A 16,937-nucleotide genomic window follows, 5' to 3' on the forward strand; every position below is an offset into this window, starting at 1 on the left:
TGTGTGTGTGTGTGTGTGTGTGTGTGTGTGTGTGTGTGTGTGTACATAGCCATATGTGTTCATCCCTTGATGATCTCAGTTTGCAAAAGTACATCCCACTTGGCTTGATAAAACTATGGTGTCTACAATACAGTTTCTTCACACTAATAGAAATTTACTGAGTTTAGTTTTTGTTGAATTGAACACCTTCACAGTGGCCTAGAGCTATTTTCAAGAGCATTGTGTAATACACCGGCAAGTTGGGAGCCTGCTCTGGTGAAAGCTGTGCCGGTTCTGAGGCCCGAGAACTTAGAAATTTTGATCTATTTCTTTGAATGGCAGGTCTTTCTCTGCTTTTGTGGGTACTGACTATGTTATACTAGGGCTATTTCCAATATTTTTGGATGGTTTAAAAGAAGTTTCTGTAAATTGTCTGCAACAGTAAAATTGTAAAAGGTAGCTTAAAATTGTATGGAAGCTGTGCCTTTAAAAATACTTCTCAGCTAAGATACGACATATAAAAACATTGAGTTCTCTGCCACTGTCTATCTCTTTGACAATGATTAAACCATTTAACCTTTCAGGGAGGTCATGTCATCACTTCTGAAGTGTCATAGAATTAGGATATCTGAGGTCCATTTCATCTATAAAGGTCTTTAATGCTAAGTAACGTCTTGCTTGGTTAGTGGTTGTTTTAATTTTGTTTCCATTCCATAATCCCCCAACACTCCCTGTAAAATCTCTTTTAGCTAGGTGTGTTTGTGCATGTCTATAATCTTAGCACCCAGGAGGCTGAGGCCACAGGATTGCTAGGTCAGAACCAGCCTGAGTTACTCAGAAAGCTCTTGTCACAAACTAGCAACCAATTTATTAATGCAACTTTTATAAATTACTGGTTTTATTAACTTCATCCCAGATAATGTCTTTTTGGCTTTCATGGCTGTTAAATTTAAGTAACACTTAGGTAAACAAAATAAAGCATCAGTAGGATGGAAGTAGACTGCTAGTATTAAATCATCCATAGTTTACAAAACTTACTCAAGCTCTAAATAGTAACATATACCTGTAATTCCAGGACTTGGGTAAGAATTTGTGTCTTCTCAGTAGTTCCAAATTCTCCAGATGCTGGGCAAAGGCTAGCAGACAAAGAGACAGGCAGCTTGAAATCCTATCAGTAGGGTGCTTTTATATGGAGACCTCCTCCCAACTCCTGGACTTGAGGAGTTTCAAGGGAGGTTGTTGGCTAGGTAACCTTAGCATAGGCCAAAGAAGCAGACAGTTCCACTGACAGGGACCAGGTAGCCAAGGATTCTGGATCTGATCTTAAGACCTGTCTTGTTTGTTTACGGGTGATCTAAAACATTCACACTGTTCCACAGAGTGAAATACCCACTTGATAAGAATGACGTGCTGGAACAGTTTTAAAGCTTGCATGCGAGGGTAGAAAAAGGGGGTGGATGGGTCACTCTGTGTTTGACCGTGTGTACTGAATGTTGGTGTCCTCCACAAACCTGTCTTGAAGCACTAACCTTCAGTGGCGCTGTGCCAGAGATTGGACTGCTAAGGAATGATCAGTGTTAAATGATGGTACAGAGGCATCATGGCCTCTTGACTTTGGGAGGACGTAACAAAAATGTAGGTATCTGAAAACCAGTAAGAGGACCCTTACAACCAAACAACTGTGCCTGCACCTTGCTCTCAGATTTCCTACCTCCAGAACCATAGGAAATGAATTTCTATTGTTTAAGCTGAGTAGTATGTGTTTGTGAGTTTTGGCAGCCCAAACTGAGTAACATAGTTCAGGGTGATTTACTTAGGAGAAAATAATATAAACACTGATGATGTGGTTTTTTTTCCTTTTTTTTTTTTTTGTTTGTTTGTTTTTCGAGACAGGGTCTCTCTGTGTAGCCTTGGCTGTCCTGGACTCACTTTGTAGACCAGGCTGGCCTCGAACTCACAGCGATCCACCTGCCTCTGCCTCCCGAGTGCTGGGACTAAAGGCGTGCACCACCACGCCTTGTTCCTTTCTTTTAATTTTGACCTAGAAAAAAACATCTTAGAGCTTGTATTAGTTTTGGATACCTGTCACCAAAACATATATGCACCGATGAGATTGCTTTTGGCTCTGAGTTTCACAGATTTTAGTGTATAACCCCTGGCTCCTTTATTTAAGAACCACCATAAGCAAGACACGATGGCTGTAGGAGCATGAAGCACCTGCAGGAGGAGGTGAGATCAGGGGAAAGGCCTGCGAATAAGACACACACTGCAGGAACACTCCCTCGTGGCTGACTGCCTTCATTTAGGCTCCCGAAATAGTGCCACCAGCTGGAGAGCAAGCCTTCAAACAATAGCCTAGGCACAGGGTAGCCAGCCTACGTGGCCATGGTGAGTGTACAGGTAAAGACTGTGCCTTGCAAAGATAGCTGTGACTCTCAAATAGTAAAAAGTCTCACCATATTACTTCATCTAGACATTTGGACCTAAGTGAGACTGAGAGAAAAGTACTAGAACTTAAGGCAGATGAGAAGCACAAGGAAATGCAGGCAGTGAGGATGATCATGGACAAATGCAGTGAGCGTTCAACCTACAGCAACCAGAGACTTAGTTTACACCTGAGGCGTGGAGCTGACTGAACATCTAGGCTGTTTCAGGAGTTAGCCAATTAAGAGAGTGGATTCTCTTGACTATCAGAGAAAGAAGTATTCTTACTACTTTTTCCTTAGTCTTTATAGTTTTAGGTTAGTATTATTCTATTTTGAAGCCAAAGTTCACAGAGATTAAGTGGTTTTCCTGAGGTTACCTAAATAGAAAGTGGTGAAGCTGACATTTGAACATAAGCCTGAAGGATTGCAAAAGCAGTGCACTTTTATTCCAATATACCAAGTTGTGTAATAGGAAAGAATATTGGATTGGGTGTCAGAACATCTGACTTCTAGTCCTAGATTCATTTGCTGTCTGTGTGACACTGATGACGGCCTCTATAGACTATTATCTCTTTTTTCAAAATTAGACTAGAGTTTTTCTATTTGCTTGTTAAAAGATAATACACCAATTAATTATACTCTCAAAAATAAAAATAATTATAAATGTAACACACTATTCTTAAGTGACAGTTGAGTGCTCAGTCCAAAAGGAGGACATTATGCCACCACCTCTAAGATTAGGGAATCACTGCAGAAGACAGACAGAATACAAAAGCGAGAAGATAAGGAGAAAGGCTATGGAAACAGCAAGCCAATGTGGGCATTACCTCCCAGCAGCTATGGATGTCTGCAATGGACCTACACAGTACCCCGTCATATAGTGGAAAGGGGCCCACAGAGCCAGCCCTTCCTGGGTGAAATAAGTACTGGCTACTGATGGTTTTTAAGGTAGGGGCAGTCAATATCTTTAGTTGTGTATTCACTGAGGCTCTAGGCTCCAAACCCATGACCACACAGATAATCCTGGGTAAACTTAGTCGGTCTCAGAAAGGGGGGCAGCATTTGTAAAGGGAATTTTGAGAAGAAAGGGGCTTAATAGAAGTGGTAAGGAGATTCAAGAAGAAACAAGTTGCAATACTCAGAACACACTTAATGCTTGAAACTAAGAACAAATTCCACAAAAGTTAAAAGTTTTTAAACAGATAATACACCATTTTAAAATTTATGACTTTCTCTACATATACACATACATATTTCTATAAACATCAAAATTTAAGACCAACTTTCTGTAACACTTTTGCCAACTATGTTTTGTAAATTTTATATTGTCTCTAAATCTACTGTATCCATTCATTGTCTATATTCTTTTTTGAAGTAGTTTTTACCAAAATATACTTCTTATGCAATTAGTAATAGGTTTCCATATTCTACTTTAATTTAATATTGTCCAGTTATTGTACTATTGGCTTTCAGTTTTTCTGAATGAACATAATATTTTAAAGAGACAGTTTCTCTGTGTAGCCTGGGCTGGCTTGAAAGTCATACATAAACTAGGCTGGCTTTGACCTACGGAAATCTACCTGCCTCTGCCTCCTGACTGTTAGGATTAAAGGCATGGACTTTAACTAGCTAAAGCCATGCCTGGCTTGCAGCAGAGAACTTTTGGAAGTCTTTTTTTTCTAGGAATTATCTATTTATGTCTTTCACCTATTATTGTGTTCTAAGTTTGATTTTTATCATTTCCATGGAGGTAATTTTATTATGAATTACATATCTATGAATTTTATGTATGAGTATCTATGATATAAATATTTCCCTAAACTGTAATAACTTCCACATTTTTATGTGGTGGATAGTTTCATGAAGAGTCAATTTACATAGTCTTTTTATTACAAAGTGTTAATAATCACCATTTTTGTTGTTACTCAGACATTATATGGTTTCTTTCCATTTCAATAGAAATTTATTGAAGCTTCCACTCTCATTGTGAATTCATTTAATTTACAGTACATTTTTCTAGCAATTGTTCAATGGCCTGAAGTGCTTTACTTCATGATTAGTTATGAGTTTTATATTGTCGCATTTAACACTCCTATCCTATAAGTCCATGTGTTTTCAGATATTGTCAGTAGAGTGTAACTGTGACATTCTAAGGAACACTTTCATGGATTTTTTGAATGGCACAATATGAGAGTTAACCTGTATTTGTGTATGCTGGGAATCTCACTGTACTACTGAGAAACCCCACTTACCCTGTGAGGGATTCCTTTTTTTTCAGTGAGGCAATTTAATACTATTGTTTTTATTGTGATTAAGAACATGTTTACATTTGGTTTTGCTGTCTTATAAATATTTGTTCCCTCTTTTTATTTCGTGGCATAGATTGGATCTATTTTCTTGGTTTTGTTCTTCTAGAGCAGTGTTCTCAACTTGTGGGGGTCTAGAGACCCTTTCTGAGAGGTTACCTGAGACCATCAAAAACATAGATATTTACGTTACAGTTCATAGCAGTAGCAGAACTATAGTTATGAAGTAGCAATGAAAATAAATTTATGGTTAGGCAGTCATCACAACATGAGCAACTGTATTAAAGGGTCACAGCATTAGGAAGGTTGAAAACCAGTGTTCTAGCGGTTTGAAAGTTGAACACTCTGTTTTTAGCTCTCAATTGATTGGCTAAACACAAAACTGAATAGTTTATAATAATCAGGTATCTTAGTCCATCCCTTTAATCCCAGCACCTGGGAGTCAGAGACAGGAGGAGGTCTGTACATTTGAGGCCAACCTGGTCTGTATATAAAGATCCTTATCAGCAAGGATTACATAATGAAACCCTGTTTTATATAGTTTGTAATATATGAATCTATAAATTAAGGGTAAATTATTAAAAGGAAATTTCCCATTCCAGGGAAGACACATAATTGAATATGTTTTACACCATTACCTTCTGCACCTACTTTTTTCTTAAGTCAACTGAAGTATAAAACATAGGTATTTGTTAATTCTCTCATTTCTGTGACCAAATACCTGACCAGGAGCAACTAAACGCTGGGGAAGATTATGCAGCTCATCATCATGGCAGCCACTTCCAGCCAGCCCATCCTCCACAAGTTTTACCGGGCTGCCTTCACAGTGACACACTTTATGCCCCAACAATTCCATAAATTTCCCAAACTGTCACCAGCTGAGAACCAAGGATTCAAACACAAGAACCTCTTGGGGAGACATTTAACATGCAAACTATCACTTGATAGCAGATTATTGGCATTCATTTGTTTATTTTCTTTTTTCACAGTCTGGATATCAGACCTAGGGTCTTAGCTATGTTCACCAAATTTTCTACCTACAAAGTACACCCTAGCCTTGATGATAACTTTTACAAATATATTTTAATTGTTAAAGAGTCATTATTTAACAATTACAGTAAGCTTTTCAACTATATTCAAGCATTCGCTCATTTTGTAGATGTTTGAGAGCTTATTAAAAGCCATAAATTCTTATAGGCACTGGAAACCCAAGTAACTAAGTAACAATTCTTGTCTGTGTGCCAAGATCATCGTGGGGGAATAACTATAGGTAAAAAGAAAAATAAATACTAAGGGCTGACTCTAGGGGATCATGTAAATAAAAAAAAAAAGTACCCAAGAGGAGGGCCTAGCAAGACAGATGTCTCAGTGGTTAAGAGCATTTTGTGTTACCGCAGAGGACTAGGGTTTGATTCCTGGCACCCACCTGATAGCACACAGCTGTCTCTAACTCCAGTTCCAAGGAATCTGATGCCCTCTTTCAGCATTCCTAAGTGTGACCACCCTAGAGGTAGTGGAACCCGGGAGAATGGAGCCAATAAATGAGACTGACTAAAGTCTCATGCAGTAACCAACTTTATTCAGAGCATCAGATAATTTTTACTCTGAGGATTAAGTGGAGTCACATAAGGGCAAGTTCCATGTGCCAGGCATGCATATCCCTCCACAGAGGCTTATAAACTAATAACAATAGCAATTGTAATGAATAATCAGAAGTCCACTCACTCCTATCCCCTACACCTGAGAGGGGCAGGAAAGCACATTCCAAAAACAATTCCCCCAAGCCTTCTCACCTCCTGGGGTGGATAGACACTCACATACACTACACATAAATAAATCAATGTATGTAATTTGAGAAGATTAACTACACAATTTTAAAAAAGGTTTTTGGAGAAACTAAAGTCACAAGCATCTGGTTTGTTTTCTTAGAGTATTTCCACAAACACGCAGAATTTTCCTCACACAACTCCATTCTTGGACCATGGTCCAACACCTGGGCGTTAAGCACAAATATGATGAACAGACGTATATGCATGCAAAATACATATAAAATTTTTTTATTTACAGTACCAAAAAGGAACTCCTAGAAGGACAGAGGAATATCAGAAGAATGAAGTTTTGGAAATTGGCAAAATAAATTTGTTTCAAGGGAGTTACCAACTGTGTCAAATGGTGTAAGATGCAAACTGAGAATTGACCTTTGGATTGAGCAACAAGGAGGTCACTGACAACCCCAACAAACAGTCTTAGTAGAGGAAGAGACTAGAGGCTGCTTATGTTCAAAGGAGAAGGAAAAGAAATCCGAGACAGGGAGCGTAGACTGAGTTCTCTAATAAGCCTGCTGTAAAAGGTAGGAACAGGGTAGAAGGGAGGAGGAGAAGGCCAGCTACATGGGAGGCAAGGCATAAGTAAGCTCTCTAAGATGAGAGTAGCGGTGTGATGAGTGGGCATACTTGGAGGGAAGTATTCACCAGAGGAAGAGGAGCATGAAATTGCAGGGCCAGGGAGGTCTCAAGGAATAAGAGAGTCAATAAATGAGAAGAGATAAGCTCCAAGCAGTAGTTTGTGGTGTTGCACTGCCTTCTTAAGAATGTCTTATATCTTATAAGCCATTTATATAAGAATTTATTTCTTACCTGCTATTAAGAAATGCACTTGACAAATCTGTACAGGATAAGTTCCTACAGCAATACATTTAGAGATTTAAACCTTGGGACTGGAGAGATGACTTGTCAGTTAAGAGCCCTGGCTGCTCATTCCGAGGGATGAGGGTTGATTCCCTACCGCCATCTGTACTCCTATTCCAAGGTAATCTGATGCCCTCTTCTGGGATTCGTGGGCATCAGACGTGCAAGTGGTTTATAGACATAACATACTTGCAGACAAATCACCCATACACACAAAACAAAACCAAACCCTCATAAACGACCAGTTCTTTATTAACATCTTTATTCTTATCTGATCTCAGCAAGGAATATACTCCTGGCTTGTTGTCAGCTGTGGTTTTCCATATAGATATATTTGTTAAGTAAGCATCAAAACAGTTACCTCGAGTACTTTGGGATTTTCCCATACTGGGAATTTGATGTTTAACCTTTGGACCACCCAGTGAGCTAAGAAAGTGTTCTTTTATCTTCTTAGACTCTTAAATAAGCCTCAAGCCATATAAGAAAGTTAAACATAATATTACCATGAACACCTTTTCTAGCTACTTAAACAGAATCATAAATATGGCACATAAGATTCGTGCCCAAGAAATTCTTAACTGTAAATGTAAAAAGATATTTCATCCTTAATGTTTTTAAAAAAGTAGTGGTAGTTGCCAGCACCAGATAGGACCTGTTACCAGAGTTCAACTTCCTATGTTTAGTTGAATACATTTTTTTATTCTGAAAATTTAGCATTATTTGATTTAATTAAAACAAATGTATTTTGGTTGTGAGCCTAGCCTTTAACGACTGATCCGTCTCTACAGCCCTAAAACAAATGTATTTTAAGGGAAATTAGTACTGATGTCTATTCTAAGTAATATGTTTAACGGAAGTGATATTTTTTTCTGCTGTTCTTCATTCTCATTTCTGTTTCTTGATTGCTAAAAAAAAAAAAAAAGTAACGCAATGTTCACTATTTAAGTAATTGTTTCAAATTACCTTTTTATGGTATTATCAGCTTGTAGGCATTAATTTCTCTAATTGTCTAGTGGTAAATCCCTTATCTGGCATTTAATCTTACCTCCCTGGGAAAACCAGACCTTACCACAGAGTAAATTTTCACATTGCTGACCCAAAGTAACATGAGACTGTGTCTTGGCAGTGAACCTTTGCTTTCTGTTATTCATAGGAAGGATAATGATGCACTCTATTGCCTCGAGGCCCTACTGAAACTCTAGTAATAGGTAACGTTTAAATACTGTTTGCAAAGGTCTGCACTTGGAAATTCCAGGATATTAATTGCATTGACATATTATTTTTGTTTCTTTTGGAAAACACAGTAATTAAAAATACAGTGTTTAAATTTTTCCTGCTACTTTGTAAGTTAATCTTAGTTCTGTCAGCTTGACTTTAGAGCAGTGTTTCTCAAGCTGTGGGTCCCAACGCTTTCGGGGGTCACATATCAAATATCCTGCATATTATATATTTACATTACAGTTCATAACTGTAGCCAAATTACAGTTATGGAGTGTCAACAGAATAATTTTATGGTCACTATAACATGAGGAATTGTATTAAAGGGTCACAGAATCAGGAAGGTTGAGAACTACTGCTTTAGATGATCCACACAGTAACCTAAAAATGGTCATTACTAATTTTTATTACTAGCATGTGTGTGTGGGGGGGTGCCTTTATGTCCATGGCCAAGAGAAGCCATCAACTATGTGTCCTGACAAGACTCTGCTTCATTCCCTTGATAAAAGGTCTCTCACTGAACCTGAAGCTAGGTGGGTGGCCATCACGCCTCAGTAATTACCTCATCCTCTGCCCTGGACATGTAGGGTGCATACACCCATACTCAGCTTTTATATAGGTGCTGGTATTTGAAATCAGGCCTTCATTTTTGTAAAATTAATATTCTTATCTGCTGAACCATCTCCTCAGCTTCAAATCCTCCATTTTTTGTTAGTAAGAAGCATGACATTAGAGCCTGAAGTGAAGCTGACAGATTCTTAATAATGAAGAAAAAATAGTTTTCTACAGATAAAAGATTCCCTAAATATTGCTAATGTGGAAAAGAATGTCAGACTGTTCTTACTATTTTCTAGAAAGTGTAATATGTAATTTCTCAGAAAGAATAACATAAAAGACAAGTTTAAGTTTTCTGTTAACTCTAGAAGTCTATGATTTTATCTTCTACTCTGTGGCCTTGTTCATACAGATAGTTCATATGCCAGCTTTGAGGCCTGTGCCTGGATAGTTTTAAACAAGTGTTTTATAATATCTCTATAATGTGCAAGTTTTTCAGTTCATTAACAAAGTTTGGTACACATAAAAATCCTTTGGGGCTAGAGATACAGTTCAGTTGGGAGAGCACTTGCTGCCATTATGAGTTTCTCTGGGTTCAAATTCTACCACCACATGCAATCGGATGTGTGGTGCTTGTATATAATCCCAGAATTGGGAGGTGGAAACAGGAGGGTCAAAGGGCATTGTCATCCTTAGCTGTAGAGTAAGCCTGGACTCGTTAGACCATATTTCAAAACTGCAAAGGATTTTAAAGTACTATAGCAGTGCCTTCTCTTAACTCTTTGCTACCAAACTTGCCTGTTAGGTTAAAAAAAATTGTGCTATAAGGTTTTTTCAATGTCTAGTTAGAATATTTCATTGTAAAGCCAAGAAATCCTAGTTGTATTCCATATAATTGCTAATATTTGTCAAAAATTATTCATGTGTTATTTTGTCGTCTTGATAGTTGCTAATACTTTATTTTCAGAGTGAAGTTGGCCAATGATGAAAAATATTTAACATAGAATTTTAGAGTTAGAGTTCTGGCTATTTTGGTTGTTATTTTAACTATAGCAACTTATCACCAGATTTAGTTTAGAAATATGTAAGTTTTCTAATTCTAGAGTAAAATATGAAGATCTGCTCAGCTATAGTTACTTGAAATTACTTTTTATAAATTATAGGGCAGTAATGCTCTTACTGTTAAACTTCTTCTAAATATATAGATCGGTTGTTGGAAAAAGAGCAATAGACATATGTGCATCCTGAGTATCTCAACAAGCAGTTACAGAGAACCAGATCCCAATCTTTTCTTAGTCATAGGGCAGTGTTTATGGAGAACAAAAGAAGAGTTATAGAATAATTTGGTAATACAAAGCTAGAAAAAATCCAGTACAGATAATAAATTTCAAATTGATAGTGGCTGTATTGAAGACTGAAGGAGAGAACACAGCATACATGGTGATAAGTGTGTATGTAGACCATCAACCAGGGAACCCAGCAGCTTTCTGTTCCCTACAAACTGATGGAGACAATTTAGATAGTATTTCTCATGGCCCTATTTTGTTTGGTTGGTTTTTTTTTTTTCTTTGTTTGATTTGGTTTGGTTTGGTTTGGTTTTTTGAGACAAGGTTTCTCTTGTATAATAGCCCTGGCTGTCCTGGACTCACTTTGTAAACCAGGCTGGCCTTGAACTCACAGGGAGCCGCCTGCCTCTGCCTCCCTGAGTGCTGGGATTACAGGCATGTGCCACTGCATCTGGCTTCCCATGGACTTCTTAATACCTCAATTTTTTATTACTTATTAAATTACTCTAAATTTCTCATACATACATACTTTTAGTGTTTTTCCCTCATCCTCTGTATTCCATTGGTGTTTACCATTCTAGTTGGTGGTGTAAACCTGTGAGCAGGGCAGAGCCTAAAAATGAGGCCGACTAAAGTTTCATACAATAGTCAACTTCATTCAGAGCACCAGGCACTTTATACTCTGAGACTTAAGAAGAGTCACCTAAGTAAAGCATACAATCACAGGGGCAAGCTACACATGGCAAAAACATGTTTTTCTTTGGAGGCATATAAACAAATAACAACAGTCAGCTGTAATGAATAATCTGAATTAAATTCACTCCTATCTGCTACACCTGGGAGGGACACGAAAGTAAACAGCAGGAACAATTCTGTGTTTTGGAAAAACTGAAGTCAAAGATTCTTGTCTTGTTTTCTTGGAGTTTTTTCATGAGCACTCCAAATTCTCCTCACACAATTCCATTCTTGGACTATGTTCCACACCAAGAGCACTTGATGTCCTGAAAAAGTGGGACATATAATATAAACTTTTAACCATAATCTCATCTTTCCTCTACAGTAGATAGGATGTAGATGTCCATATAAATTGTTCTTCGTTTGCCAGCATCACTCACATTTGTGTGGCCAAGTGAGTAAGCTCTCTTCAGCTCAATGTGAACGCAGGCAGATTATACCTTTTCTAGCCCTGGCCAGTCAATACTTCACACATGAACTTCTTGCAATTCTTTCAACACTCTCCTTGATTGGTTGTGGCCATCATCATTGCACTGGGTCTATGAACTGCACTGGGTCTGTGTGAAGCAGAATTCCTTGAGCCCGTATTCAACTCTAGTCCTAGAATATTCTTTCTGGATTCATAGATAATAGAGAAATGAACTCTTTTCATTTGTAGTTGATTTTAAATGTATTAAATTTGAAAAATTGAGACTAATTAAAAGACTAATTGAAAAAGGCCTTTATCATTGGGAAAGGAGATGAGTTTTTCTTTTTATTATTGTTTTTATTAATTCTTATATATTACATCCCTACTACAGTTTCCTCCTCCCTCTGAACCTATCTCCTCCCTTCAAAGACAAAAACAAAAATAAAAAAAGGCTGGCTTAACAGGAATAGCAACCAAATATAGCATATCAAGTTACAATAAATTTAGGCACCTTTCAAAGCAACCCAGTAGGAGGACAAAAGTACCAGAAGCTAGCAAAAGCCTCAGACACAGCCCCTTCTCCCTCCCTCTCTCTCTTTCTCCCTCCCTCTCTCTCTCTCTCTCCCCCTCCCCCCTCTCTCTGTTAGGAGTTCCACAAAAACACCAAGCTACGCAGCTATAATATATACAGAGGGCCTAGGTTAGACCCATGCAGGTTCCCTGATTGTCAGTTCAGGTTCAGTGAGCCCTTGTTAGTTCAGCTTTGTTGATTCCACAACAAGCCAATAGCTAACATCACATTAAAGGGAGAGAAACTCAAAGCAGTTCCACTAAAATCAGAACAAGACAAGGCTGTCCACTCTCTCCATATCCATTCAATATAGTACTTGAAGTTCTAGCTGAAACAATAAAGGAGATAAAGGGACTACAAATTGGAAAGGAAGAAATCGAAGTATCGCCATGTGCACATGATCTGATAGCGTACATAAAGTTACCCCAAAAATTCTACCAGGGAATTTCTACAACTGATACACATTTTAAGTGAAGTGGCTGGATACAAGATTAACAAAAAAAAAAATCAAAATAAAAATGATACATATATATGTATATATAGTAGCCCTCCTATAAACAAATGATAAACAGACTGCTTTTGAGTTTTTTCAAACTACAGACTTCCCTTTATTGAAATAATCAAAACGAAAACTAAATCTCTTAAGTCTTTTCATTGACACAGTTAACATGAGTTTTAAGGACTGATAACCTGGAGCCCACAGGAAGATGCTTAAAGCCTTCTCTGAATAGTGTGGCCCAGTGAGGTAGCTGCCATCACAGCTCATCCTCTTACAACTCTGAGAAGCAGCTGAGCAGCCTAGTGTCAAAAGTGTGACTCACTGAGGCCCCAAGAAGAAGATATCTGGGTTTGCCAACACATTTTTGGCTGTAGAAAGCAGTTGGGCAGCCTGCTTGTGAACAGATTTGGTCCACTGGAACTGCCTAGCCCTCTGTATCCCCAGATGCTAACACTTGTACTTGGTACTCATGTAGCAGGCATTTTGCATCACACTTATAGTTTAGCCCGTATGCAACTTAGAGAAACCAGTGGTCACCCTATGCCCACAGCTAGACACAAACAAAGGGAGTGGGAGGGCTGCAGAGATGGAACTCAAACTGTGAGCTCTAGGCCACAGTTTTTATAGGTTCCCCCTCAGGAGGCTGGGGATGTCAAGTCCCAGAGCAAGGAGCAACCTTTTTTTAAAGGGGCCAGTGCCTGTTTCCTATATCAGCCCCTGCTCCTCTGAGCCTCTTTTAATGACATTCTCAGCCTTGCATTAGTGGAAGCTGATAGTCTGCTAAGAAAACAACCTCGGGGTTTTATGCAGTAGTCACAAGGATGTGAGCCATCAGACTGAGTTTCAGGGAACCAAACTGGGTTCCCCGCAAGAACAGTGTGTGCTCAATTAATATGTTCTCTTAACTACTGATCCATCTCTCTAGAGCCCCTGGCCAGGCCTTCTTATTAACCAGCACTTAAAGAACATTTTTTTCCTTCTATTTATTTTCATTTTACTGACTTGCTGCCTCCATGTTTGTCTCCCTTTCCTCCCCAGCTAGTGTTGTGTTCTTCCATATAGACTCCTTCAAAGCAGAGACAGTATGCTTCATGTCTTATACACCCATTAGAAGTTAGGGAAGAAGGCTGTCCAGAGCTCTTAGCATGGTTAGGGAGTAGGGTATGAAATGCGTTTTTAGTGTAGACTTGACTACTTTCATGTTTTCAAAAAGCATAGACTTGACAATGATGGAAACAGTTACTCAGTTTTATGGCTTTTCATTTAAGAGAGTATAATTAAAATAAAAAGTGTAGATGCCTTGTAAAGAGTCCTTTAGATTATTTTCTTATGGCTTCTCAATGTCTTAGGTGTGTAAATAATTTTGATAGTTTGTGCATAGTCTTATTATAACTTCCGGGACAAAAGTAAAGACAGATATAATCTTCTTGTTCTAAGTAAGATGTATTTCTAATATAAAATAGTTTTAACATGTAAAAACTTCATTTATAATCACAAATAAATATCTTGAAGGCAGCTTGATTTAAGACAGATTATTGGGCTAGTCAATTTTAGGAATTTATCCCAAAGTATTATTTGTAGATACTGTTAAAAAATTGCAAGCCTGATATGTCTGTCTACAAAGAAAGGCCTGTGGAATGCAGAGGAATCTCCAAATTCCTGTGTACACAAACCTGCTAATTCTGTTCATCTTGGCTCTATGCAAAATTCAGAATACCATCAGTGCTTACTGTACTGCACTGTTCTATCTCAGCTCCAGCCTGAGCATCACCTTTCTATGGCTTCTATAGTGATAGTCACAAACCATAAGCAACAACCCTCAAGGCATGCTTTTTCCCTGGGGGTGGGGGAGGGGGGGGTGGAACCTAGACATAAGTCCATGGAGCACATACCAAGCACTCAAGCCAAGCTCTGGTGTCCTGCTGCCAGTGGGTCTGTAATGTTCTCTCCAGCTAAACCTTAAGAACCTTTCTGATGGTGGCAGTTTAAAATTCTCCCATCCTTTAACATTGTGGTAGAATTTCCCAGACATTAATTCATTCTATTACTGTGAAATTTTTCTTTATGAAAGGATTGAGGTAATAAAAAGTAAGTCTTCACTCTTTTATATTTACTTGCCCGCGCCACCATGGTACCAAGTCGAGGGCGAGGGCCTGCGGATTTAACTCATGCACACACACAATAACACAACGGGTCCTTCGTGTTAAGAGAGCAGCTGCAGCAGCAGCTGCGGCAACGGTTTATTATTCTCATCCGGCCCCAGAGTTCCAAAGAGCCTTCTTATAGGCAGCCAAACAGGAATCCTACCCCCAGGTGAAATCCCTTAAGAGGTGATTGCACACAGGAGGAAAAATCTTGAGGAAGGGAGGGGCGCGTTCTCAGAGCAGTAAACATGACTAGCTAACCAAGATAAACACAGACGTGGAAGCTGCTAGAAACAGGACATGAAACAGCAAGACAGGCAGGCAGCCCCGTCGGGCCTGGTTCCTACACTTGACTTTTTCACTTTTAGTAGTTTAAAAGCATCTATCTTATTTTGTTTTGTTTTTGTTTTTGTTTTTTTAAGACAGGGTTTCTCTGTATAGCCTTGGATGTCCTGGACTCACTTTCTAGACTAGGCTGGCCTCGAACTCACAAATATCTGCCTGCCTCTGCCTCCCAAGTGCTGGGATTAAAGGCATGCGCCACCCCTGCCCACATCAGTCTTCTTAAAGGTGGTGGCATCTCTACTAGTTAATATTTTCCTGCTTTCTTAACCATAGGTTGCTACTGGCAGAGCTGTTACTGAAGATTTGGACCTCTATGCTACATCTCGAGAGAGACGGTTTCGTTTATTTGCATCTATAGAATGTGAAGGACAGTTATTCATGACTCCATATGATTTTATTTTGGCTGTTACAACAGATGAGCCCAAATGTAAGTAAAGATTTTAAATTGCTTTCATAATTTTACCTTCAGTATCATAATAATTTTCAAACACTTCCAAAGAAGCTAGTCAGAGTAATGGATACTAAGCAATTCTGGCCAGGTTAAATAGATGACAATAAAAATGAAGATTGAAGAAAAAAATCTATTTTTTGAAAATATGTAATGGTATATTTATTTTAGAATACATAACAAAAAATAATGTGACAATTCAAAATTCATCATCTTATGCAATGTCTTGCAGACTGATGTTTCTTAAAAAATCTTTTATTATGTTTAAAATTGCAGAATTTTGAGTCACTCCATCTATTGAACACTACCTTGTTTTTAGGTATCATATAAGCAATTTAGTGGACTGCACTGACGTTAGCCTTGCTCAAGACTTCTGCTCTGTTATTTCCTTCATTCACATAGTTCCTGAAGTATAAAGATGGGCTGCTTCTTCCCCACTTTTCTCTGTGTTAAAGAGTGGCTTTCAAACACTTGAACAGTTGCGCATTTCTTGGAAAGGCTTTACACCTGACTTACTAGATGGCAGCAAATTTATTACATATGCTTTTGTATCCAGCCTATTGTTTTCAGTGAAGGGTATAAAGAAAATCCATTTCACAGATACAGGTGGTTGGGAAAGGGAAAACTACTTCTGTTGTCTCTTCTAACTGTGGATATTATCTTTTGACACTGTCACAGCAAAAGATTCTCTAGTGTGAAAGGATTTGGGTTAGATTAACTGGATGGGTGGCTTGTAAAAATGAGGTAGAAGAGGGAAAAATCAATAAATTTCTGACTGATGTATTTGAGATGCATTGAATACATAAAAGTTGGATTGTCCAGTTTCTGCACACTGAAAGATAATTCACTAAAATTAATGTACCAGATAAATTGTTTAACTACTATTTACTTACATTTCTCATAAAAATGCATAAGTTAGACTAGAATAATTATAGCCAGTTTCCTCCACAGCAAAACCAAACTTTAAATTTTTCAAAAATTTGGCAATGTGTGCGAATTAACTTGTAGTGCTTTCTTTCCCCTCAGTGCTGGGCATTGGATCCAGGGCTCTGTACATGCTGGGCCAGTGCTTTTCTGCTGAGTTTCATCCAGCTCTCAATGAATTGACTTTTGATGCTTTGAATTCTCAACAATGAAGTTCAGGGAGAGGTCTGAGCATACATATTTGGGATTTGTCTGCATATGACTGATAGTTAATGCTATGTATGATGAAATTGTCCAGAGAAACACTGTACTATTTTAGATAACCAGTAGCAAATGCTTGAGGAATTCTTACTCATTAAAAACAATGAATGTACAAATCCTGGAGAAGGGTAAGCCTCAACAGAT

At 38.3% G+C, this 16,937-nt stretch overlaps 1 protein-coding gene and 1 long non-coding RNA gene across 3 annotated transcripts in view; one reads left to right on the forward strand and one right to left on the reverse strand.

The window, feature by feature from the left end:
* LOC311584942 overlaps positions 1–16,937 on the reverse strand; it is a 753,214-nt gene that overhangs the window by 632,257 nt on the left and 104,020 nt on the right. The gene's annotated exons all lie outside the window — the stretch shown is intronic.
* MICU3 (mitochondrial calcium uptake family member 3) overlaps positions 1–16,937 on the forward strand; it is an 85,692-nt gene that overhangs the window by 12,225 nt on the left and 56,530 nt on the right. For both annotated transcript variants that reach the window (XM_084760037.1, XM_084760038.1), the window contains exon 2: positions 15,434–15,587. In XM_084760037.1, coding sequence (XP_084616163.1) covers positions 15,434–15,587 — 154 coding nt within the window. The remainder of the gene's footprint in view (positions 1–15,433; positions 15,588–16,937) is intronic.

Source organism: Acomys minous (assembly GCF_964271855.1).
Source record: "Acomys minous genome assembly, chromosome: 15".
NCBI lineage: Eukaryota > Metazoa > Chordata > Mammalia > Rodentia > Muridae > Acomys > Acomys minous.